This window comes from Pinus tabuliformis, chromosome 6, assembly GCF_031772625.1.
Source record: "Pinus tabuliformis cultivar Carrire ecotype Pingquan chromosome 6, CPIR1, whole genome shotgun sequence".
NCBI classification, from domain to species: domain Eukaryota; kingdom Viridiplantae; phylum Streptophyta; class Pinopsida; order Pinales; family Pinaceae; genus Pinus; species Pinus tabuliformis.
This window is the reverse complement of record NC_142292.1, coordinates 59,299,615-59,324,924: the sequence shown is the minus strand read 5'-3', so window position 1 is coordinate 59,324,924 and position 25,310 is coordinate 59,299,615. Positions and strand designations below refer to the sequence as shown.

Genomic DNA, 25,310 nt, shown 5'->3' with positions numbered 1-25,310 from the left:
ATGCATCATCATCAATCAGATATATATCAAGTTATCAAAAACTTATGAGGACCAACATATTTCCACATGTTATCAGCAGATTGTATACATCAACAAACAGAGCAGATAATTGACAGAACCATATCAGACCCCCTTTTTTTTCTGAGACTGGCCCATTCCTTTTCCTCAAACCAACATATACGCGACTGTGCCCACAGAAACCCGCGTATGTACGCGACTACGCTTTATGCAAGGGGGAAGAAGGAGTTGTTGGAGGAATTTAGGCATCAGAACAACGAGAAGGGACCTAGAAGAGACTTTTTGTTTGGGGAGACTTCAGGTGCATCTCACCAATATGACCACAAATCACCCATCACCCATCCTCAGGCCTATAGTGGGCCAACCAAGACCACGTCACCTACATTCTTGCCTGCAGGTCCGGGTAAGAAACTGGGGCAAGATGATCAAATGCCCATGGGAGATTATTTCTGGGAGTGGTAGTCCATGGAGGAGGATTTCAAAGCAGCATTATCCTTCAAAGATTTTTTCCAGTTCAAGCAGAACGAGAGATGCATGAGCACTAGTGGGTCTAGCACACAGAGTTCAAAGTTACAGCATACCATTGAGAGGATGCATTTTCCCACGTTTGGTGAATCTACCAAGAGCACAGCTCGAGCTTGGGTAGAAAAGTTGGATACTTATTTCCAGCTTAACCGAATGACAGAGGTGGAAGCCATCAAGATGGCTACCTTGCACTTGGAGGGAGAGGTACACAACTGGTGGTTTCATGGCTTAACCACGCTAGGGCATGCTAGTGTGACCTCTTATGAGGATTTCACATGGAGAGTAGTGGAGCATTTTGATAGTAAGGACTAGAGGCCCATTTCAGAGAGCTGACCCAGCTCAAGCAAACTGGCCATCCAGCGTAGTATATATCAGAGTTTCTGAGGGTCTCAGTCATGGTGCCAGATTTATCTGATGCCAAGAGGGTGTACACATTTGTAGAGGGCTTGCTTCAACCATTGCATGGGTTGGTGAGACCCCACAGACCCACTACTATGCAGGAGGTTGTGACTTGTGTCAGGGATTTGCAGGGGGCAATCCCCAAGACTCGAGCACCCATACCACCATGGGCTCCCAACCCACAGAGGAGACATGACACAAGGCCCCCACCACAGCGAGCAGTCCATGGGCGTGGACAATTGGATGAGGAGACCAAGAGCGTAAAGCAACAAAACTTATGATTTGTTGACTTTTAATGTAACAATACACAAAAGGTATTTTGTAAAAGTAATTTAATATATATAAAAATGTACAAGTGATGTTGAACGTTACAATGAGGTCCTGCTTATATACCTAGGCAGGTGGCCTTTTATGACTGGGCATCTCTTTTAAACATGCATTTTCACTTAACTTAATGACTACTTAACATAATCCTTATTTTGATTTATTTAATATTTACATTTCTTTTTATTTATTTGCTTGTTATGAATTATATTCAAAACATTGCCCCTTCCTTCAGAAGCTTTGTCCTCAAAGTTGTATTGCTAACAATTTGTTCATCTTGTGTTTGTCGTCTCGACATATGTAATTCATCATCACCGGTAGCTCAAGTTATATAAATTAGTAGTAACTCTATTTTGGACCCAGGGTTATATCTATTTTCCCTTTTTTCTCTTTTTTTAATAATAATTTTTTTGTTAATAATAATATATATATAGATGTATATTTTAATTAATTAAATTAATTTTTTTTTTATAAATAACTATATAGTTATAACTTATAATCGATAATATATGATAGTTATGATAGTAAAAAGGAATTCGACGGCGTGACTATTAAGATGGGCAGTGACGTTTTGATTCGTCCAATACCGAGCAGTCGAAATGTTGGAGCATTGTCGAACATGAAGGAAATATGAAACGTTGACACCGCCTGAATTAACCGTACGGAACCGGAGATGTGTCAAAGTCTGTCGGATGGAGAACTAGCAAGGAAGGTATGGAACGGGGAACACAATGTTTATGGAACGGATGGTCAGCGGACAGGAACAACGGTGGACAGGACAAGAACAGCGGAGAAGATAGGGAATTGGAGATGCAAAACGATGATGGTCAGGGTCCAAATTGGTTTCACTTTCTTGCTCCCTTGCGCATTCATCCAATGCAATAGACATGTCCATTGTTTTCCTCTTCAAATGTTTCTTGCCAGATTCAGTAACTCTGGACCTAGGAGGGCAAACTTCATGTAGCTTGTGTGTCGGCATGTCAAATTCAATTGGTGTCCCTCTAGTGGTAGATTGAGAAACTTTCTTTGATAGATTTCCAGCCAAATTATTTGGAAAGAGCATTACTTGCCTTGTCTTAAAAGGAGACACCACTCTAGGACCATCTGGAGATGCATGCTTTGCGGGCCTTGATGAGTCCACCTTAGAGGGTTTGGGAAGCAAATTTGGCCTCGTGGGAGCAAGCACAGAAGAAAAATGTGTTCAAATGTTTGTTGTGCAGTAATCCTAATTTTTGGATCCAACGTAAACATCTTTGACAGAAGATCCAAGGCATCTTCACGAGCCATGGGAAATAAAGAACATAGTGGTGGTGCAGGAACAAACTGGAATTCAACAAAATCTGGAAGAGTGGCCACATTTGGCCACTGTGACTATCTAGGAGTTCCAAAGGCTGCAAAAACCTTCCCTATCTGGTCGAGATCACCCACACCCTGAAGGAACGGTCTTTGGAGCATAAGTTCTGCAAAAATACAACCTGCTGCCCAAATATCTACAACTCGACCATAATGTTTAGCTCCAAACAGTAACTTCGGTGCCCTGTACCAAAGTGAAAAACTTGATGAGTAAACTTGCGGTCTAGACTACCAAGCAAGCGAGCCAGGCCAAAATCTCCTAACTTCGGTTGGTCGTCACAAGCAATCAACAAATCATTTGGTTTCATATCCCTGTGCAAAACCCATTTTTTATGGCAAACAGCAGGCCTCTTCAACATCATTTGCATATAAGATTTTACATCAGCAAGGGAGAGAACTATGTTTCTGTCATTTATAACAGTGTCAAGATCACTCTCCATGAATTCAAAGACAATATGTAAATTTTGTTTGTGTGGATATGCATCTATTAGTTGAATTATATTTGGATGCGAAAGCTCCTTCAATAATTTGATTTCTCTTAAAGTAGTTACATTAACACCTTCTTTGGCTTTACCCAGATGGATTTTCTTTACTGCCACAGTTTTGTTTGTCACAGTATCAAAGGCCTTGTAGACGGTCCCATAGGTACCTTGCCCAAGGGTGATACCTTTGCGGTACCGTTCAGAGGATCGAGTGGCTTCAGACGAGGATGGGGAGGAGGAACACGAGAGCCTTTGCTATTATCGGAATTAGCCCTTTTCACTTCCTTTACATCATCAAAATGAGTAATCTTCGCATCTTCATCATCAATAACTATATTTACATCCTCAAATTCATTTTCTCCACTTCTTATCTCTCCATTCATTTCATTTTCCCCTTCATCACCATTATCAGAATCAGCCATTTTCACTTCCCTTTTATCATCAGGATCATCATCTTGATCTCTATCATTTTCATATTCATCATTATCTATTGCATATTCATTATCATTATCATCATTCTGATCAAAATCTTCTTCTCTTGCTTCACTTTGTTTCGTTTCTCCATCGCTATCATCTTCCTTATTATCGATTTCCTTTAGACGTGCTTTAACTTCTGCATATGAATTTTCCCATTGCTTGCAACTAGAGGACTTCGGGTTGTGCCTAGTACAAGTGGATCTACATTCAACTGAACATTATGTTCAGCAGCAACTTCAACTAATGCCTCTGTCTATAAATCCAAATCAATACCAAAATCCTCGTCATAATCAGACTCTGTTGGATGACCCTCCACTACCCAATCTAACGCTGGATCAGTATCTTCTAACACAATGGGATATGTATCAGGGCTTTTGTTCAGCAATTGGTTGCGTCTTAGTCGAAGGTTGTATTGGACATAGAGGAGGTCATTTCATTGTTTTTATTCCAAGCGGTTTCTCTTCTTCCTATGAATCCTCTCAAAGACGGACCAATTGCACCCACACCCAGTAGCACTGCAAGTTTGACTCAAAATACAGATTGCAAACTTCTGCAATTGAGGACAATGGCTACCAAATGCCTCCCACCATTGTGCTACAAAAAATGTAGTTGTGTAATGAGTTAGTTGAATAAATTATATCAAACTTTCAAATTATAAACAATTTAACAAAATAAGAATTTGAAAATTGAAATTGTTTGTTTACTTGGCTCATCTGCTTCCCTTGCAATCCTTGCTAGGTTCTTGCCAAAGGTACCTGTGGCTCTGCTGAAACAAGTGATCTGTCAGTGTATCTCCAACTGATCACTCTCCTTAGGGACCATGCTATCAATGCAGTGAATCAATCCATCTCTAACCTCCCCAATCAAAGCATCTGCCTCCAGAGCTTTATAATGATACCTTGGGTTCAGAAAAAACCCAACTGCATGTATAGGACAATGGAGTTGATTGTTCCATATTTCATCAATGATTGCCCAAATGGGCCCATACTTAGCCACTCTATCCTTGTATGTTGCATTTATTTGCTCCTTTGCTTGATCCATAGCCTCATAAATGAAGCCCATAGCCAATCTTTCCCCATCCACCAACCGCAACACCTTAACCAGTGGCTCAGCAACCTTCACAATCTATGTTGCCTTTTTCCAGCATATTTCTTCATTAACTTTCTTCTTCACATCTTTGCCATCCTATTTGCGAGACCATTGGCTTTCATTCCATTCATCATTGGAAAACAGCCTTTGCAAGTTTCTATGTTGGGAAAGGATAGATTTCAATGTATAAAAATGATTTGCAAATCTATCTAGTGATGGCAGACCTAATAATATCCCTGCCCCCTGTGTGTTTCCTCATCAGGCTCAAAATCCATGAGTGCTTGTCGATATATTTTGTCATGCTTTTGGCATGCTCTACAATGTTCTTGACCCAATCTATTTTGCCAAAACCTCAAGCATGAGGTCTATGCAATGTGCAGCACATGGGGTCCAAAAGATGGTTTTTATTTTTTCCTCTAACATTTTACCAACAAGAACATAGATAGAGGCATTATCTGTGATGATTTGAACAACATTAGCCACCCCCACCTCTTTAACAACCTCATCCAAAAGATGAAACAACAAGTGTGCATCTTTCACCCTACCAGATGCATCAACTGATTTTAGAAACATGGTTCCCTGTGGGAAAAAGATAAGAAAGTTTATGATGGTACGGTTCCTTTGCCCATGAGCTTTTGAAATATTTCAAATATTCATCAATGGAGGAAACTTCTTTTCACAAAAGAAATCCCCTTAACTCATGCATAGTAGGGCTTTCGAACCCCTTTCCAACAGCAAATATGGCATTAAACATAAGTTCATAATATGGTGAACGAGAAGCATTGAAGGGGATATCAGAATCATACCACCATCTAGCTATGTAATCACAGGTAGTCTCTCTCAATTCTTTCTTCCAATGGTCATCTAAAGTGGGTTGCATATGACTTCTACTAGCTTAAGGACTTCTACTAGAGAGGGTGTGAAATAACTTTTGATATCTCCCCTCTTTTTCATTTTACCCTTACCCTTTTCTTGCATAGACTCCAAAGAGGGAGGAACATAGCGAAAGGGGTTGGATGCATTAGTGCAAGGGATAGATGAAGAGCCCTCATAATCAAAATTGGGGTTGGCAGCCATCATTTGTTGTATACTCCTCTTCCTCCCAATTTCAACCTCTATTTCTTTTTGCCTAGCTTTTTCTTGCTCAAACTTCTCAAAGTTATTTAGCAACTCCTTCCTAATCTCCCCAATTTGTTCTGATGGTGCTTCACATGGAGTAATTTGGCCTCTAATACCAACCAAGTGTTGTTTCAGCCTATGAATGCCCCCTCCACCCTCCTTAATTTTTCTATGACAAAATTTGCAATGCATTTGATTATCAATCATTTCAGCATATGCCCAAGCAGCATCTTTCACTCTAGGAGCCATTTTTGGACTTGGAAATGAAAGGAAAAAATCTGAAAATGAAAACAAAAAATTAGCATTGCTTCAATGTTCATTTCTTTTACAAAAAAAGGCTCTTTTCAATTTCCAAATTTTCACAAAAAAATAAACAAGAAAAAATAGATTTTAGAAGTGAAAAAAAAGTACCTCTAAGCACAAACCACCTCCTTAATGTTGCTCCAACAAACCAACTCCTTAATGATGCTCCAATGGTTTCTCAAGAAGCTCCACACTGCTGCTTCAATGATTACCCAAGACTCCTCACTGCTGCTCTAAAACAAACTCCACAACTCTTCACAAACTCCTCACAAATTCTCACACAAATGCAATGAGATAGTTGTGAGGAAATGTGAGGGTGTTAGCTAGCTTTTATAAGCTTGGGAGAGGTAAATAGACCTCAAAAAAGCCTAAAACCCAATTAGAATGCAGTGAGGTGTCCGCTTTTCCCCCAAGAAATTTACGATGGGCGTGCATGGGCGTGACTGGCTGAACTGGTCGGTTTAGCTCGGGCTCGATCAAGCCGGCCAGTTTGTTACCGAACCGGCCAAGTCGGTGACCGGCTCAGCGTGTTCGGTAACAAACTGGTTGTCGATCCGTTTTCTCTACCGAGACGAACTGGTTGGGGGTCTGGCTCAATCGGCTTGGCCGATTCGGAGCCAGCTCAGCCATTTTTTAAAACACTGGTCTATAAGCAAAACCCTTGTTATAAGTCCTAGGAATGAAACCCTAGGTATATGTTCATTTGGTTGAAACCCTAGCTTGGTCTAGGTCAGTATACGTCTAATATGTTAATATTGCATGACATATGTTATGCTTATGATTGATGATGAATTCCTAGATATATGTGTTGACCTAATTATTAATGGTCATAAGTCCTACAGTTTGGAAACAAGCCCTAGTCAAAATTTGATGTTCTAGGATGATGTTGTTTAGTAAATCTAGGGTTCTTCAACTAAACCCTCCTAATAGTTAATATCTCTAGTATGTGTGATATGACAATCTGGAATCTATGAATCTATAGAGTGATTGTTGAGAATCTGTAGATGGAAATCTAAGGTTTACATCAAACCCTATTAGATGCTAGTCATGATGTTGATTAAGTTGTGATTGGTTTTGATTATTGAAGCTCCTGTATAAAATCTAGGATATGTATGAAATCCAAGGAATCTAACATTTAAATTTTGAAAGTTGTTAGATTCATTGATCTTATTTGTTTCTAGGGTTTTCTATATGAAAGAACTTGTCATGTCATTGAAAGAATATTGAAACCCTACATATAATAAGTTTAATGAGTTGTGGATGTGATTTAGGGTTTGTAACAAAACCTAGGCAAGAAGTTGAAGTATTGAAGTATAGTCTCTTGCTAATTATGTTTGTAAAAATGCTTCCATTATTACAAGATTTTGGTATGGCTAACTTCATGCTTCTATAGTTTTGGTTGTACTTGCTATCTAAGTTGTGCAGGTACATGGTGAAGATGTTTGTAAAGTTGATGTGATAAGCATGATGTGAACAGGAATGGTAATAATAACTCTCATGAGATGAATGGAAGCCATGAAAGATTCTTCGATGTCGTAAAGAAGAAGTTGATCTCCTTAGGTTAAGAGGGGGCTCGGATAGAAGAGGTCTCCCGGAGATTAAGAGGGACCCTGGATAGAGGAAATCTCCCTGGATGAGAGGGAGGCCATAGCATAGTTTTGATTGGAGAATGAATTTTGACGGATACGTTGTTGCATGTGAAGTAGAAAAGGAGAGTATCTTCTGTCAAAGATTCAGTTGATAGTCCTACCGTGTTGAGAAGCAACACCAGAAAAACTCCGAAGGTTTGTGTTTATTGATCAATATGTGAAAGTATATTATTGATTGGGGTTGTGTTTGTACAGGTAAATCTCTCGAAGGTTTTGATAGCATGCTAGTTACTGATCAGTTTGATTGGGAGAGATTTGTCGTCCTTGATCTGCTGGATCAAGAGAGTTAAGGCTTTGTAAGTGAAGCATTGCTTAGGAGGACATCTAGCCAGCACTTTGTGTTGATGTCTAGGCCCAAAAGCTGGGAGGGTGGTGTTGGTCATAGAGATCTAACCTCGAATACACACCTGGATCCCTAGGTTGATGGTTAGTAAGTAAGCCTAATGGTACCTAGAGAGGCTGAAAGCTTGATTCCATCTTAGTCTCACCTGGGATAGATTGCCCTATTTAGGAATCTAGTCTAGGGCATTACAGTGCCTAAATTGTTGAGAGACAAATGGATAGATTGCCATAATTAAGAATCTAGTCCATGGCATTGCAGTGCCTAAACTTCTTTGTACCTCGTAAATATTAATACCTCCCTAGTTAAGAGGGAGCGTTGAAGAATGTAGTTAGGTTCGGTCATCATAATTGTACTTGAAGTCAAAATGTAATATATTTGTCAAAAGAAAGCAAAATGAATTTTTATTATTATTGAATTGACTTGCTAAAGCATGGGTTTCATGCTTGGGTCAATTTTCATAGGTCAAGCCTCCATTGTAGGCTTTAGGATTGTTTATTTGAGTCAAAATCATTTTGTTGATTGGTCAAAGACTCCTCCATCAAGTCTCCTTACTGTCGACTTCAAATAGATCATCATCAAGTCGGCTACATTTAACTAAACTCAAGTCGGCCTCAACATATGAAGACACAACCCTTCAACAAAGTCATGTCGGCCTATTACACATGGAGACAACTATATATACAAGCCTAAGGCCTTCGCTTAGATCACAAGTTTGGACAAGAATTTTAGAGGAAATATTTCGGTGTCACTACAGGAGCTCGGATAGGGTATAGGGATGATCTCGGTGCTACCATAGAAGTTCGGATTGTTTACAGAGACAATTTTGCTAACAAAGACAAGCATCAGTGATATTCTCAGCATATAGAATGTGGATTACAGTGGAGACAGTTCTGTGATATGTCACAATGACTCAGTGCTATTTTAGTCTCACAAGTTGGGTACCATTTCAGTTCGGTGCTATTACAATCACTTCAGTTCGGTGATATCACAATAACCTCAGTTCGAAGCTATTACAGTGACTTCAGTTCGGTGGTATCACAATGACATCAGTTCGGTGCTCTTTCAGTGATAAGGTCTCAGTGGTATTACAATGATGATGTCTTCGTGCAAACACAGTGACAAGAATTTGGTGCTAACACAATGACATGGATCTTCGTATGCAAACACAGTGAAAGGAAGAACAAATAAGGATGACTTGATGGAGGATGTCTCTAGTCTAGTTTGTAAGGGTCTTGGTTGTCTCATCTTGAATCTACTGAAGGAAGAATTTTGACTAGGTTTTCCCCTAGAGTGGGGTCTTGCCCTTGCAGCGTGCTTACATCTTGTGTTCTTTTCTATTTGTTGCTTGGCATTAGTCTTGATAATAAGAAAAGATAATTCAAAAGAACAAATAATAATAATGAAAAATATCACAAGATAATGTCATAATAAGAGCAATCGTTTAATTGCCACACTTTGGATTTCTCAACAAGTCGAAGGTTGGATCGAAGAAGGAGGTTGGCTTGGTGTGGAGGAGGTCTTTGTCTAGGTTGAAGAGTCTCAAGGAAAACTACCGAAGGAAGAGATTTTGACTGGGTTTCCCCCTCGATAGGGGTTTTACCCTGGCAGAGTGCCTACATCTTGCGTCTTGTGTTTTTGTGATCTTCATGCACACATAGTTTGGTAATTGCTTGATGAAAGATAATATAACATATAAGTAAAAGAAGCAAAAATAATTCACAAGTAATTATCAAGAAAGAGAAATCTAACCCTAATCCTACTAGCATTGATTTCTCAACAGATACCACTAGTGCTTGGTTCGAGGATAATGGAGCTTCTCGTCACATGACAATAACACAAGAATTGTTCACAAATTTATCAAAAAGAGACTTGGATCTGCATGTGGAACTTGGCAATAATGCCAAGCATGGTGTAGAGGGAGTTGGGACTATCTTGTTCCTTAATCTTCATTTTCATCCTTTTACTTAAATTTTTAACATTACCATGAAATGACTCAGGATGTTTGAGAGTGGTTTCAGCCTCATTGGATTTCATATGGAGAAAGTAGAATTTTAGATTTCATTCAAATTCCAGCAGACTTATCAGTTTTTCAGGATTTCAGGATTGGGGGATTACAATGTTTCCACTGAATTTTGTCATGTATTAGAGTATGGAACTCATATTTAATCAAGAGCACCAATCCCTATATGTACCTTGATGTTAGTGACATTGGTTGTCAAACTCCTCTATCATAACCCTCCTAAAAATGTACACATCACTCAAACAAAATCTTGACTTGACATGCTAGGCTTTTTCTATCTTATGCATTAGAGGGTGATATTAATGGCAAAGATCCCTATACAGATACAAAGGTAATGACAAAGATACCTCTGGATATTAATGCTTAGAGGGTGATATTATTTATTAATGACAAAGATCCTGATTTTCCAACAAGACTAAAAAAATTAGACATTTCTCGTGGTGGCAAGAGGCCCAGGCATAAGAAATAGATAATAGATTTACTTCTCTTTTCTAGTTTCTAGTAACTTTTATAACTATTGACTCTTTCATATTTATTATGATATTTTTTTAAACAATATATGACAATTTAAGCTTGAAGTTGGCAATTATAACTCATTAGTAATGAATTATGAATATGATGCTTCATGAAAGTTGAAAGTTGTTTCATTTCATTTCATTTTATAACATTTCATTTCATGTTAGATATTATTTGTTGTAATGGTTACACTTAGCTTACAAGTACAACTTTGGTGATCAATGATGATAAATGTTATATATTGAATTTTGAAATCTTGAAACTTTAAGATTGTTGAATCATGAGACACAATATGTTGTATGTTACTATGTTACTAACTTGTGGACGTGGTTGACGAAGATTATAACTTCTAGATGATTGTTGTTATATGGTTCAATCTATGTTTTTTTATGTTTTTTATATCTAATTCATTATTCTACATGTTTTTGTTGACATATATGTATCAAAATATAAAAAATAATATATATATATATATATATATATATATAAACACTTCGAGATTCGCTCCCAAACCGGGAGCTTCTGAAAATGTCGTTCCCGCTCCCAAGTAACACTACAAGCCTTGGTTCATGACAATGACAACCTATGTGAGGTTTGGCATAGGAGGATGGATCACTAGCCTCACAAAGAATTTCCCATACTGAGGGAGACTATCACTTATCTTCCAGAGTTCAACGTGGAGCAGCAGGGAGCATGCAAGTGGTATGCTCTTGTCAAGTATGCCAAGGCTATTTTTCCTATTGGATACGAACATGTGTTCTTGCAATATGGAGTGTGCAAGGGGTATGGTCTTGTCAAGTATGCCAAGCATACTTTTCCTAGAAAGGAAAATAGGTCCAAGGGGATCTAGGATTTAGTGCATACAAATAGCAGTTTCGGATTTGATGTGGAGGTGATGGATTGATTCCTCACTTATGTTTAGAGGATGGTGCCATCTTCGTAAGTGGAGATTTCTATAGAAATGAAAATATATAGGATGGTAGGTGGAACAGTTAGCTTTTCCATGGCTATCCAGGATTGGAAACCAAATCGTTAGGTAGGATTTTGTTTCAAATTTCATTGTCTCTCCATACTTCGTTTCAACTTTCAAATTTCAATGGTTTTTCTTATATTTCTCTTATTTGTTGTAAATGCTTGGTGGTAAAGCTATGGTGCAAGAGTACCCAATCTCCAAATGCTTGCCATTTGGGCACTCAACAAAACACGTAGCTCCTCCAAAGGCAAGCACAATTGGAGCGTATTTGAAAAAATACACACCAAGAAGAGCAACAAGTGAAAATTTTCAAATTTAATTTTGATTTCATTATAAATTGTATTTATTATTTTATGCCTAGTCACCCTTTAATTCTAAACCTTTAATTCTAATATGTACTATAATTATTAATTATAATTTCTAACCCTTAGATAAGTTGGAGTCCCAACACCTTAATGACATGGTCTACGTTTACTACGATCTTGGATTGTTGGTGAAGCAACTTCCAAAAACACCTAATGTGGATGCCATCTCATTGGACGGGATTGACACCATTGTTGCATGGAGGGTTGAGACCAAGAGGCTATTATGGAATCAGTCCCTGATTGGTTGGAGGTAGCAAGGGAGAGAGAGAGTTAGGGGAGTAGGTAACACCACCACATTCAGAGACTCAAACAAAGCAAGTCGGGCTTACTAGTAGCATGGGCACTAATAAAGGATATCAGAGTCTACCTCCTACTTCTTCTAGAGGACATCAAAGTCCAATGCAAGCCCCAAGGCCTTATTCCTCTAAATGAAAATTCATAACCTTTTCCCACAAAAGGGGCAGAGGGATCATTAGTTTATTTATCTAATTTTATTGTAGATGACTCGTGATGATGTGATATATTTATTATTATATTTTTTATATTTTGAGGATGAGTCGAAACTCAAGATTCACGACATGATGCAGTGCTGATGTGTGATATAGCACTAGACATATTATACATCTTATATATAACTTATGTTTTCATTTTTATGTGGCAATGAATTTATTTAATGTTGTTACTTTAGATGTTAAAAAATCAAAAACAAATGAATATTCTTGAAATGTTTGCCTATTTTTACCAAGATTTTCCCAATTTTTTTCTTTTCCGGACACTTGCCAATTTTTTCATAATGTCAATGTCAGCAACATTGGTCACTATACTGTTGGTCTAACACTAGCCTAGTAAGGGATAAGGTTGGCCCACATTTAAGGTAGACAGGCCATCCTTATCATAAATGCAGGGTGGCCTATCATATGCAATAGGTCAACCTTATTGAGCTTCGTATTTCTCTTCCTTAATATTCAATAAGTCCATATTTTATATTGTACAATTAAATGATATTTTTCCTTGTATAAAAGCTGCATTTCAATGTCAAATTATTCTTATTAACTGTTCTGTACAGGGCCAAAACACCATCCTTTGGAAACTTCATGCTTTGTCTCTAGGTCATCATCAAGTCCGAGCTAACCTTGTGCACTGCCAGATAGCTGTCTGAGCAGTAAAAGTTCTAAAAGGGGGCTTTCTACCTTGAGTTAATGATAATTGCTTGTTGATGAACACTGATAATCTATTGTGTGTCTGAGGTTGACTGGACAAGTATTACCATAATTTCCCACCTATAGATAAGATAATATAATTTCATCAATGTGCACAAATGACCAAGGACACCCTATTATAGGAGAAGATCTCCCATGTAAAGTATGCATTACATCCCTGATCACGACGATTCAAAAGGGAGCGCAGAGAACCTATGAAGAGAGTTTGTTAATATGCACATATATTGTTCATTGATACAAATTCCATATTGTTCGTCGATACAAATTCCAGTAAAAGTGGATCTCAGGTAAACAAAATCAGAATGTCATTATAAATGTGGATACATGCATACATTCATTCACATACGAGGTGCCTTTTCATGTTGTTTTATGTCTTTATTCTCGCTCTTTGTAGTCATGATTTGCCTCACTCTACTCAATGGTTTGCTTGTGATGGTAAGAAAATACCTGAAAAACCCTGCATCCCTGCTTCACCTCCTTTTGAGGGAGTGACCCTGGGCTTAATCCACTTCCTCCAATCTTCAGAAGAAAGAAATGGTAGTCTGAGAAAGCCTGAATGAAAAAATATATGTTCGACCACGGAAACAAACACTACAAATAAATTAATACAGTATCAAATAAGAGACATCAAACCTGTGCAAGTGGAGTGCCATTATCCGTGTTCTGTAGCATCCCTGTTCTGATATCCACTTCAAACAATGGAACCCTATTCTCATCCTTAAAAAATCCAGGCTTTGAGCTGCACAGAACACAGGCTTCAGTAACTTCCATAATCACTCAATGCATTATCACTTCTTGCAAATTGCAATCTGTTGAAATTGCAATTAGGTTCGGTCTTCATAATTGTCAATGTACTTGTATCAATATGTATTTAACAAAGAAGAAAAAAAAATAATATATTTATTTTTTGTTGCCAAGCATGTTCTTCATGTTTTGTTTTGGTCAAAAAACAAAAGCTAAAGGGCATGTTCTTCACAGCCCTACGAAAAGAAGAAAAATCAATTTTTTGTCCAATGTCAAGTGTCATTTGTCTCATCAAGTTGCCAAGTAGGCACTCCTAGACTTCATCTCGGCCTGCCCAAAGAACGTGTCATTTCATATGAAGTAACAACTATCTATTGGCACCTATCTCAACCATTTCACAACCAATTCAGTGGTCTTCTGCGACAGAGCAATTTGGATCCTGAGGCACATATGCGAGCTATCTGAGGCATGGAACCTGACACACATATAAGATGCGAATTTTCTGTGATGTATCTCTCTCTCTGATGCAAGTCTTTGTGATGTATCTCTCTCTGTAAATGCAAGCTCTGAAACCACCATATTCCTGTGAGATGTGAGCTAGATGGACTGTATCTCTGTAAATATGAGCTAATAAAGATTATATTCTTGTGAAATGCGACAGTTGAAAGACAGTATCTCTGTGAATGCGAGCAAGTTGAAGAGCTATTTTGAAGGACTGTGTCCCTGCAGAATGCAAAGTTAAATCTGTCTCTGTGGGATGTAATATCTAAAAACACAAATGTGGCATCTTATGTACAACATTGTGGCAGAATTTGAGCTATTGATGGAGGGCTTACTTGGCATTTGGATTTGGTTAAATTCGACTTGGATTTCTCTTGTTGACGAAGAATCTATAAGGAAAGGATTGTTGGGTTTTCCTCTTGTGGGTTTTACCCTGGCCTCTGGCCTAATCTTTAGTGTCTCTTGTCTCTTGTGCATTTTGATCTCTATTGTCATGTCCCCATTTTTATTTTCCTCTATAGTACAGTCGAGATGGGTTTCCAGGGTATGTGATGGTCATGCCGCAAGAGCAGGATTACATCATCAGAGGTCCTGTTGACAACTACTGGTCAACTACCCATGCAGTACCCCCCCCCCCTTTTTGCAAAAAAAAAAAAAGGGGCAGCACCTGAGCAGCATGTCCATGCCATCCTGCCATCATCAGCAGCTTGATCTTTTTGATTGTAAACCCAGTCTGCATGTATTAATTGTAAATAATCTTAGCAGACATGAGTCATGTATGTATTTTGCCTAGGTGGACCTAACTTTCTGATGATAATCTACGTCCTGGAAGGTTTTTCGTCTCACCGATCCACGGATCGGCAGAGTTTTCCTTCAAACCTGACCCCAAAGCCGGGATTGATTTTGTCATTAGAACTTTAGGAGAATCCTAGTGTGTTGATCTGCTAGATTATCGTGGTGTCGCAGAGCTGGGTGTTTTATGAGGGTCTGTATTAAGTGGGCTTGTCCCCTTGAGATGTAAATTGTAAAAGTCATGATGTAATGTGTCCTGAGGGTCGAGAAATGTTTTAAATCCCCTCATGAGTCCTAAGTCCTAGGTCCTAGGTGATGTTTCCGAAAGGCTTAGTTCAGTGATCCATTTTAAAATGAATTAAAAAATTAAAAAATGAATAAAAATAATAAAATAATAAAAAATAATAAAAAAATGAAGCAAAAACCCTAACTAATAAAATAATAATATTTTAAGTTAATAAATCGACGGATGAGATCGAGAGATGTCTTGATCCTCATCAACGGTCGAGATCATTTCTACATGGATCACTCGAACTAGCCGTTAGGATCATTTCCTTTATATAGGGTCTTAGGGGGTCATTTCAAATCATCTGATCTGTGAGTCTGTACTGAAAAGCTCTCTTGTAATCTGATTTTCTGGTTAATAAAAAGACTTTGGGGTTCAAATCGTGTTGGTGTTACTCTCTGGAATTGCTGTGAGATCTTTAATTTTCTGCATATTTCAGTTTTCAGCCATTAATCATAGCTTGTTTTTAGAGTAGTTTGAGCACAGGTATCTTGTTCACCTGCTAGGGTTTGAGGGCTGCTAGGGTTTCTGAAATAATGGCAGGTATCTCCATTATTTTTTGAGATCTAGCAGCACTCTTTCTCTCTGTGCTGATGGTTGTTTGAGATGTGCAGGGAAACTTTTTAGTGAAGGATGTTTGTGGGCGTTTGGGGAAGTTCTGGGCTGAACCAGCCGACTCCCACTGGCTTTTCTGTGCAGAGCCCAGCTGATTGTTCCTTGGGTTAATCATTCAAAGTTTCTTTCCTGTTTTACATTGAGAGATTTTCTTTCTGTTCACAGTGAAGTTCAAAATTTCTGATATATTGAAAACATTTCTGCTCTTACTGTTAAATCTGGCTTTTAAGGGGCCAAATCTGTAAATTTATTAGGCTGATCTAGGGTTCCAAATTTTTGTTTTATTCAGTTTTCATTAGGGTTTTCTGTTTCTTGGTTTTAGGCATATTTTTCCTTTGGGTGATCTTTTCCTTTTAGGTTTGCAGGATTATTAAATTTTCAGGGCCATCATCCGTACTTTATTTCGCTAGCAGTCCTTCCACACTCAGCTCGAGGTTTCAGATGCCCTAGGGCATTGCATATTGTGCTGATCTATTATTTGCTGTGTGACTTTCTGCCGGCAAAGGTGGTGCTGAAGCACTTTGAAAGGAAGAGCATTATTGTTTGCTGGTACTACACCTGAAAAATTATGCTATGAGAAGCCCGCACGTACACGTTGGCAATTAAATCAAGCCTCTGCAGCGGTCTTTATAGAGTTGCTCCATTGAAATTTTGCCATCACCAAAGCCATCTATAAATCCCGCGGATCTGGAAGAAGCACGCAGATGTCAAAGCGTGACAGGCATGAATAAAGCTCGAATCATGAATTGCTCCTCTCATTTCACGTGGCCTGATCAAAATTCGAGTTTGCTGTGAGGAGATTTCTGGATACGTGATAAACTGAGAGCTTTCAAACGTGAATGCCAGTGCATCAACGCGTCATCGTATTCATCATATCTCCGCTTTTTAAAATATGCACCTCACGCCAGTTTCAGATTTGATTTCCAACTGCACCGTCCCCCTGTCAATACACCTGCAAATACACAAAGAAATCGAATTCCATCGGACCAGGTAACGTATGACTGAGGTAAGCCCCTAAACGGTTTCGAAATTTTTTTTCGCTGAAAATAGGAGCATCCCTGAGGCCGAAAGCGATCTATTCATCAAGTTTTTTCCCGCCCGCATTCCCTTTAGGATTTTACGCAGAGGAAACAGTTCACCGTTTGAGTATTTACGTTTTGGTTCGCTTTAGCATAGGGTTCATATGTAGTTTCGATTTATTTTTTTTAGATTTCAATCTTTGCTTTTGAATATAAATTCATAAAAAAAAAAAAAAATATGTATATTGAAAGGCCAGCGTAGGTTTATTTTATTTTGATTCATATTTAATTTTCATTTGGATTTAGGTTATAGTTTTATATTTAGGTTTAGATTTGGTTTAAGTTCTTTAGCTTTAGTTTTATATTTTTTAATTCTGAATTTTAAAAAAGAAAAAATCAAAATCGTTGTTTAGACTAGGTTATAATTAGATTTTAGATTTAGTTTTAAAATAGTTTAGTATTTTGATTAATTTCTAGATTTCTTTTTTTGTGTTTTTTAACTTTTCCCCTTTAAAAAAATAAAAAGATTCATTTGTAAGTTTTTAGTCCTTAGATTTAGATATTAGTTAGATTTTATTTCTAGAGTTTTAAAGTTATGTTAGATTTTAATTAGATCTTAATTTTTGTTCTATTTTTGGTTTTGAAATAAAATAATAAAAAATAAAAAAGGGATTTATTTAGAAAATTTTTAAGCCTTAGTTTTGTTTTTTTTATTTAGATTTTAGATATTAGTTAGATTTCAAATTTTCATTTCTTAGATTTAAAAAAAAAAAAAAAAAAAATCCGAAAAAAGTATAAAAAATTTTGTGGAAAATTCTCTTCGTCAGATCCAGCCATTTTCGGGATTTATCATCTTTCATGCTGAGATCTAAAATTTTCAAGCCGAGATGCGAAATTGATATCTGGTTAATGGTTTATGATTCGTGATGGTTTAAAGCATTCATCTTTTCGAAGCTTTCGGTTGCTGGATATCGTTTTGGTTATTTTTAAAGCATTGTGATTTAGCTGATGATAGATGATTGCTGTTCATGGTCCATATTCTTATATCATTTAACAAGTAATCGTTTTAACCACAATCTCTTAAGGCACTGGTCTGCTAAATTAATGAAATCCATCGAGTGCTTTTTATATCGTGCATCTCGTCTCCCAGCCCAACTGTTTGGCAGTTGGCCTCCATCACCTCACAGGGTCTACCCCCCTTAGCCGCGGGAGACAGGCTCAAACGGAGAGACCGGGGATCAGAGTGACAGCCCCCGGTCTGAGCGTTGTCGTGCCAATCCGCGCGACAACATTTTTTGGCGCCGTTGCCGGGGAACATTGTGTTCTCGGCGTTTCAACGACTTTTCATGCATCTTCTCATTTTCTCATCTCTCATTTGAGCTGGCAGATTCAATATTTTGCATCTTTTCATCACGTATCAACAGTACCTCTTGGGTTTGTTTCCTGTTTGGGTGGCGACTCCATTTTCATATTTTTCCCAGACAAGAAGCCTACCGCATATCTGTTTGTTGATTGCGTCTCGGATCTTAGAATCAGATTTGTTGTTCAAGTGGCGACTCCACTTCTTTCATCTTTTGATTTTCTTGAGCAAAGATCTAGTTCTATCATCCCTTATTGTTCATCATGGATTATTCATTTAAACCATGTCGTTTTACTCACCGTCTCCATGATTTTTCGGAGGAGGCCCTTCCTGAATTGCCTATTTTTTCAGATGGTGATCCAATCGCTGCTAAAAGGCATATTGACTTGTTTATTCGCTTCATGATCATATATTGCAGACCCCCTCAGTTTCATCATGATGATATCAAAATGCGTCTATTTGTCCTTTCTTTAGAAGATGATGCTTTGAATTGGTTTAACAATTTTCCTAAGGATTCTTTCTCTTCTTTGGTTGATATTATCAATGCTTTTGAAGATAGATATGGTTATCCAAACAACTTGCCTTCTTCCTCCAAAATTGTGCAACAGAATGTAAGTAATTTGATAGGAGGTCCAGCTGAAAGATCCCAAGATGATTCTTCATGTCAAAATGTGTCATCCACCGAAAATATTGCAGATCAAGTTCATGATAGTGAAAAATCAGGGACAAATGACAATGAAAAAGAAGAGCAAAAGCAAATTATACGAGATCTAATGATGCTGGTAAGAAATATGGAAATCAATCAAACTAATTATGTCAATGATGTGAAAACTTTATGCACTCACCTGGAGAAACGTAATAGAGAGATTGAGGTCACGCAAAATCAGCATGCTAAGGAAATTGAGGCCATAAAAACTAAATATGAAACAGAAATTGGAAACATGCATAGCAAGATGTCAGTCTTAGAGGAAAATATGGTGACCATGAAAGCTGATCATGATAGGGAAATTGACTCTATGCAAAATAAGTTATTCACTATGGATGAGGAAATGACTATCATGACATTCAATCATAACAATCAGTTGGCTGACATGCAAGCAAATCACAGAGAAGAAATAAATTCCATACAGCACTGCTTGATGAACATAAAGGAAGGAAATGTTAAAGTAATAAAAGACATGCAAGAATACCATGCCAGACAAATCAATGATATAAAGGTTGAACACTCTAGACAGATGGATGCCATTAGAATGCAGGTTCAAAGGTTTCAGCAATTGGAAAATGAGAGAAACCAGGGAACATCAACAGATCAGGAGCCTTCTCATTTGTTGCAACAAGATTCATCTTATTATTGGGAGGTTGTTGATTCGATTGAAAGATGGTTGATTGAGGGTGATCCAGATGGACTTAAGAATGATAAAAATCAGATGCGGGCAAAAGAGAGACATATCACGCATACTTCATCTGATAGTTTCGAGACAGAAAGTTCCACCTCATCAGTAATTCATCCTGCCAGAAAGAAAAAGCGCAAGAGGAAGAAAATGAGAAGAAGATTTGACGCATCAGACGGCCGCGAGCAGCTTGATTTTCGGATAGGAAAGAGTCCTACCATATGCAAAATTGGGCATGGCACATCCGACAAGCAGCCGACAGATTTGCCTGAAAGCAGGCAAATGCTCAGTATGCACTATATTGAACACATCTGATGCCGTAGGGCATCCTTTGTATCGTATTTCTAACTCTACTCCTTGTTTTTTCCGCATTTTCGTTTCTGCTTTAGATAGTTAATAAATGAAGAGCTTTTATCTTTATTGTGCTTAACGTATATGCTGATTTTTGGATGGACGCTACTTATTTTTGGTGTTGTATGGATGCAGATTCTGGATTCTCACATTCCTGCAAGCAGCAACGTGTCCCCAAGTAGAGCCAGATGTTGACCACTACTGGTCAACTACCCATGCAGTACCCCCCCCCCTTTTTGCAAAAAGGGGCAGCACCTGAGCAGCATGTCCGTGCCATCCTGCCATCATCAGCAGCTTGATCTTTTTGATTGTAAACCCAGTCTGCATGTATTAATTGTAAATAATCTTAGCAGACATGAGTCATGTATGTATTTTGCCTAGGTGGACCTAACTTTCTGATGATAATCTACGTCCCGGAAGGTTTTTCGTCTCACCGATCCACGGATCGGCAGAGTTTTCCTTCAAACCTGACCCCAAAGCCGGGATTGATTTTGTCATTAGAACTTTAGGAGAATCCTAGTGTGTTGATCTGCTAGATTATCGTGGTGTCGCAGAGCTGGGTGTTTTATGAGGGTCTGTATTAAGTGGGCTTGTCCCCTTGAGGTGTAAATTGTAAAAGTCATGATGTAATGTGTCCTGAGGGTCGAGAAATGTTTTAAATCCCCTCATGAGTCCTAAGTCCTAGGTCCTAGGTGATGTTTCTGAAAGGCTTAGTTCAGTGATCCATTTTAAAATGAATTAAAAAATTAAAAAATGAATAAAAATAATAAAATAATAAAAAATAATAAAAAAATGAAGCAAAAACCCTAACTAATAAAATAATAATATTTTAAGTTAATAAATCGACGGATGAGATCGAGAAATGTCTTGATCCTCATCAACGGTCGAGATCATTTCTACATGGATCACTCGAACTAGCCGTTAGGATCATTTCCTTTATATAGGGTCTTAGGGGGTCATTTCAAATCATCTGATCTGTGAGTCTGTACTGAAAAGCTCTCTTGTAATCTGATTTTCTGGTTAATAAAAAGACTTTGGGGTTCAAATCGTGTTGGTGTTACTCTCTGGAATTGCTGTGAGATCTTTAATTTTCTGCATATTTCAGTTTTCAGCCATTAATCATAGCTTGTTTTTAGAGTAGTTTGAGCACAGGTATCTTGTTCACCTGCTAGGGTTTGAGGGCTACTAGGGTTTCTGAAATAATGGCAGGTATCTCCATTATTTTCTGAGATCTAGCAGCACTCTTTCTCTCTGTGCTGATGGTTGTTTGAGATGTGCAGGGAAACTTTTTAGTGAAGGATGTTTGTGGGCGTTTGGGGAAGTTCTGGGCTGAACCAGCCGACTCCCACTGGCTTTTCTGTGCAGAGCCCAGCTGATTGTTCCTTGGGTTAATCATTCAAAGTTTCTTTCCTGTTTTACATTGAGAGATTTTCTTTCTGTTCACAGTGAAGTTCAAAATTTCTGATATATTGAAAACATTTCTGCTCTTACTGTTAAATCTGGCTTTTAAGGGGCCAAATCTGTAAATTTATTAGGCTGATCTAGGGTTCCAAATTTTTGTTTTATTCAGTTTTCATTAGGGTTTTCAGTTTCTTGGTTTTAGGCATATTTTTCCTTTGGGTGATCTTTTCCTTTCAGGTTTGCAGGATTATTAAATTTTCAGGGCCATCATCCGTACTTTATTTCGCTAGCAGTCCTTCCACACTCAGCTCGAGGTTTCAGATGCCCTAGGGCATTGCATATTGTGCCGATCTATTATTTGCTGTGTGACTTTCTGCCGGCAAAGGTGGTGCTGAAGCACTTTGAAAGGAAGAGCATTATTGTTTGCTGGTACTACAGCTGAAAAATTATGCTATGAGAAGCCCGCACGTACACGTTGGCAATTAAATCAAGCCTCTGCAGCGGTCTTTATAGAGTTGCTCCATTGAAATTTTGCCGTCACCAAAGCCATCTATAAATCCCGCGGATCTGGAAGAAGCACGCAGATGTCAAAGCGTGACAGGCATGAATAAAGCTCGAATCATGAATTGCTCCTCTCATTTCACGTGGCCTGATCAAAATTCGAGTTTGCTGTGAGGAGATTTCTGGATACGTGATAAACTGAGAGCTTTCCAACGTGAATGCCAGTGCATCAACGCGTCATCGTATTCATCATATCTCCGCTTTTTAAAATATGCACCTCACGCCAGTTTCAGATTTGATTTCCAACTGCACCGTCCCCCTGTCAATACACCTGCAAATACACAAAGAAATCGAATTCCATCGGACCAGGTAACGTACGACTGAGGTGAGCCCCTAAACGGTTTCGAAATTTTTTTTTCGCTGAAAATAGGAGCATCCCTGAGGCCGAAAGCGATCTGTTCATCAAGTTTTTTTTCCCGCCCGCATTTCCTTTAGGATTTTACGCAGAGGAAACAGTTCACCGTTTGAGTATTTACGTTTTGGTTCGCTTTAGCATAGGGTTCATATGTAGTTTCGATTTATTTTTAGATTTCAATCTTTGCTTTTGAATATAAATATAAAAAAAAAAAATATGTATATTGAAAGGCCAGCGTAGGTTTATTTTATTTTGATTCATATTTAATTTGGATTTAGGTTATAGTCTTATATGTTTAGGTTTAGATTTGGTTTAAGTTCTTTAGCTTTAGTTTTATATTTTTTAATTCTGAATTTTAAAAAAGAAAAAATCAAAATCGTTGTTTAGACTAGGTTATAATTAGATTTTAGATTTAGTTTTAAAATAGTTTAGTATTTTGATTAATTTCTAGATTTCTTTTTTTGTGTTTTTTAACTTTTCCCCTTTAAAAAAATAAAAAGATTCATTTGTAAGTTTTTAGTCCTTAGATTTAGATATTAGTTAGATTTTATTTCTAGAGTTTTAAAGTTATGTTAGATTTTAATTAGATCTTAATTTTTGTTCTATTTTTGGTTTTGAAATAAAATAATAAAAAATAAAAAAGGGATTTATTTAGAAAATTTTTAAGCCTTAGTTTTGTTTTTTTTATTTAGATTTTAGATATTAGTAAGATTTCAAATTTTCATTTCTTAGATTTAAAAAAAAAAAATAAAAATAAAAAAAAAATAAAAAAAAGTATAAAAAATTTTGTGGAAAATTCTCTTCGTCAGATCCAGCCATTTTCGGGATTTATCATCTTTCATGCTGAGATCTAAAATTTTCAAGCCGAGATGCGAAATTGATATCTGGTTAATGGTTTATGATTCGTGATGGTTTAAAGCATTCATCTTTTCGAAGCTTTCGGTTGCTGGATATCGTTTTGGTTATTTTTAAAGCATTGTGATTTAGCTGATGATAGATGATTGTTGTTTATGGTCCATATTCTTATATCATTTAACAAGTAATCGTTTTAACCACAATCTCTTAAGGCACTGGTCTGCTAAATTAATCAAATCCATCGAGTGCTTTTTATATCGTGCATCTCGTCTCCCAGCTCAACTGTTTGGCAGTTGGCCTCCATCACCTCACAGGGTCTACCCCCCTTAGCCGCGGGAGACAGGCTCAAACGGAGAGACCAGGGATCAGAGTGACAGCGCCCGGTCTGAGCGTTGTCGTGCCAATCCGCGCGACAACAGGTCCCAAAGGAGTTTTGAATCGTTTTTATGGGATCCGATGGAATTCGCTTGGTATAGTCCATCATCTGCACAGCTCGTATTTCGTTCCGTTGCATTCCAACAACTTTCGCAAAACGGAGTTATCACTGGGCTTGATTTAATTAATTACACTTGAGATAGCATTCAAGGAAGAATATTTGATGGAATACCTCAGCGTAATAGCTCATTGGAACCACCTTTTAGAACAGCGATTGATGAGGAGCAAACAAATGCACAGACAACCAGCAGGGTTGTAGTACTTTCAGACACTTGTCGTGAGGAGGTGCTGGAGCCAAACAGGATAATTTTGCAGGAGACTGGTACACTGGGAGAGCGTGGAGTTTTCGGTCAGATGAGGAAGGATCTTTTGGAGATGGTGATGCATCCATTTTTGGGTTTACCCATTGATGAGGTGCAGATAGGTGCAGTGGTAGCCAGCAAGCTGCAGTATTTTCAAGCAACAACCCTCCTCAGGAGTACATAGACAAAGTTTGCAGCAGGCGTTATCTACTTTTGTCCATTATAGAGAGAGGGGCAAGATCTCTTAGACAAGTCTTGTCGATTGTTCGAGCAGAGCAGCATGAGTTGATTGTGGACCAGCATCGACATAGTGGACTTATTCCTTACACCAATGTCCATGCTTTGGATTGGCATGAAATCATGAGTTGGTATCTTATTGATGGAGTATCATTCTTAGTCAAGGGCACAGTACCGCAGGAGCCTTAAATGAGAGGGCTACTGCATGTCTCAATGGGCAGTGGGATGTGGACCAACAGTTCATCTGTATTATAGTAGCACTAGCTCAGCATCAGCAGAGTGGGGTTGACCTCGACATATGCCAGAGGTTGGATTGGAGAGAGGTGATGAGTTGGTATTCTACTGGTGGAGTAGCATCTACGATCAGAGACAAAGCACAACTCGAAGCCATTGGGTATAGCCAAGGATGATTGGTTATGGTAGTTTTGGGATCCAAGTGGATCTATGGATGGCGATTGAGTTAGCAGGTTGTTAGGGATCCAGGTATTGAGGGACCTGTTGACCACATTTTGTCAACAATCGAAGGAAGCAGGGTACAAAGCAGTGAAGAAATATTTTCCAAGATCAAAGTCATCAGCCAACACAATTATATCAGTGTAAAACCAATTTTTGCAAGTTGTATTGTAAATGATGCTAGTATGAGCATTTAATTATGTAACAACAGCTAGGTAAGCCTCTGATTTTGGTAAAGGATTTCATCCTAGGAAGTTTTTTTAACCTCCCTGAATTATGTGTGTTTGTAAACATGCCAAATCGGCACAATTTTTCTTTCAGTTATAACCCCAAAGCTAGGGTGGAATTCCTTGACAAGGTCTTAGGTGAGTACTAGTATTATATTGAGTCTATTGTAAAAGTGTGTTTGGAAATAATTCTAGTGCACGGTCCCTCGCAGTCAAACACCATGGCTAAATTATTTTACTACAAGCACAC

General features: G+C 38.1%; 1 protein-coding gene and 1 pseudogene across 8 annotated transcripts in view; both read right to left on the bottom strand.

Moving 5' to 3' along the window:
• LOC149257211 (uncharacterized) overlaps window positions 1-25,310 on the bottom strand; it is a 571,530-nt gene that overhangs the window by 252,600 nt on the left and 293,620 nt on the right. For all 8 annotated transcript variants that reach the window (XR_016256691.1, XR_016256690.1, XM_089413730.1 and 5 more), the window contains 2 exons: window positions 13,809-13,914; window positions 13,623-13,694 (listed from right to left, as the gene is read on the bottom strand). Coding sequence is in view for 6 of the 8 variants with exons in the window: in XM_089413730.1 (XP_089269856.1) it covers window positions 13,623-13,694; window positions 13,809-13,914 (178 nt within the window). In the remaining 2 variants the exon portion in view is untranslated. The remainder of the gene's footprint in view (window positions 1-13,622; window positions 13,695-13,808; window positions 13,915-25,310) is intronic.
• On the bottom strand, window positions 1,967-3,523 carry LOC149257213 (cyclin-dependent kinase D-2 pseudogene; annotated as a pseudogene).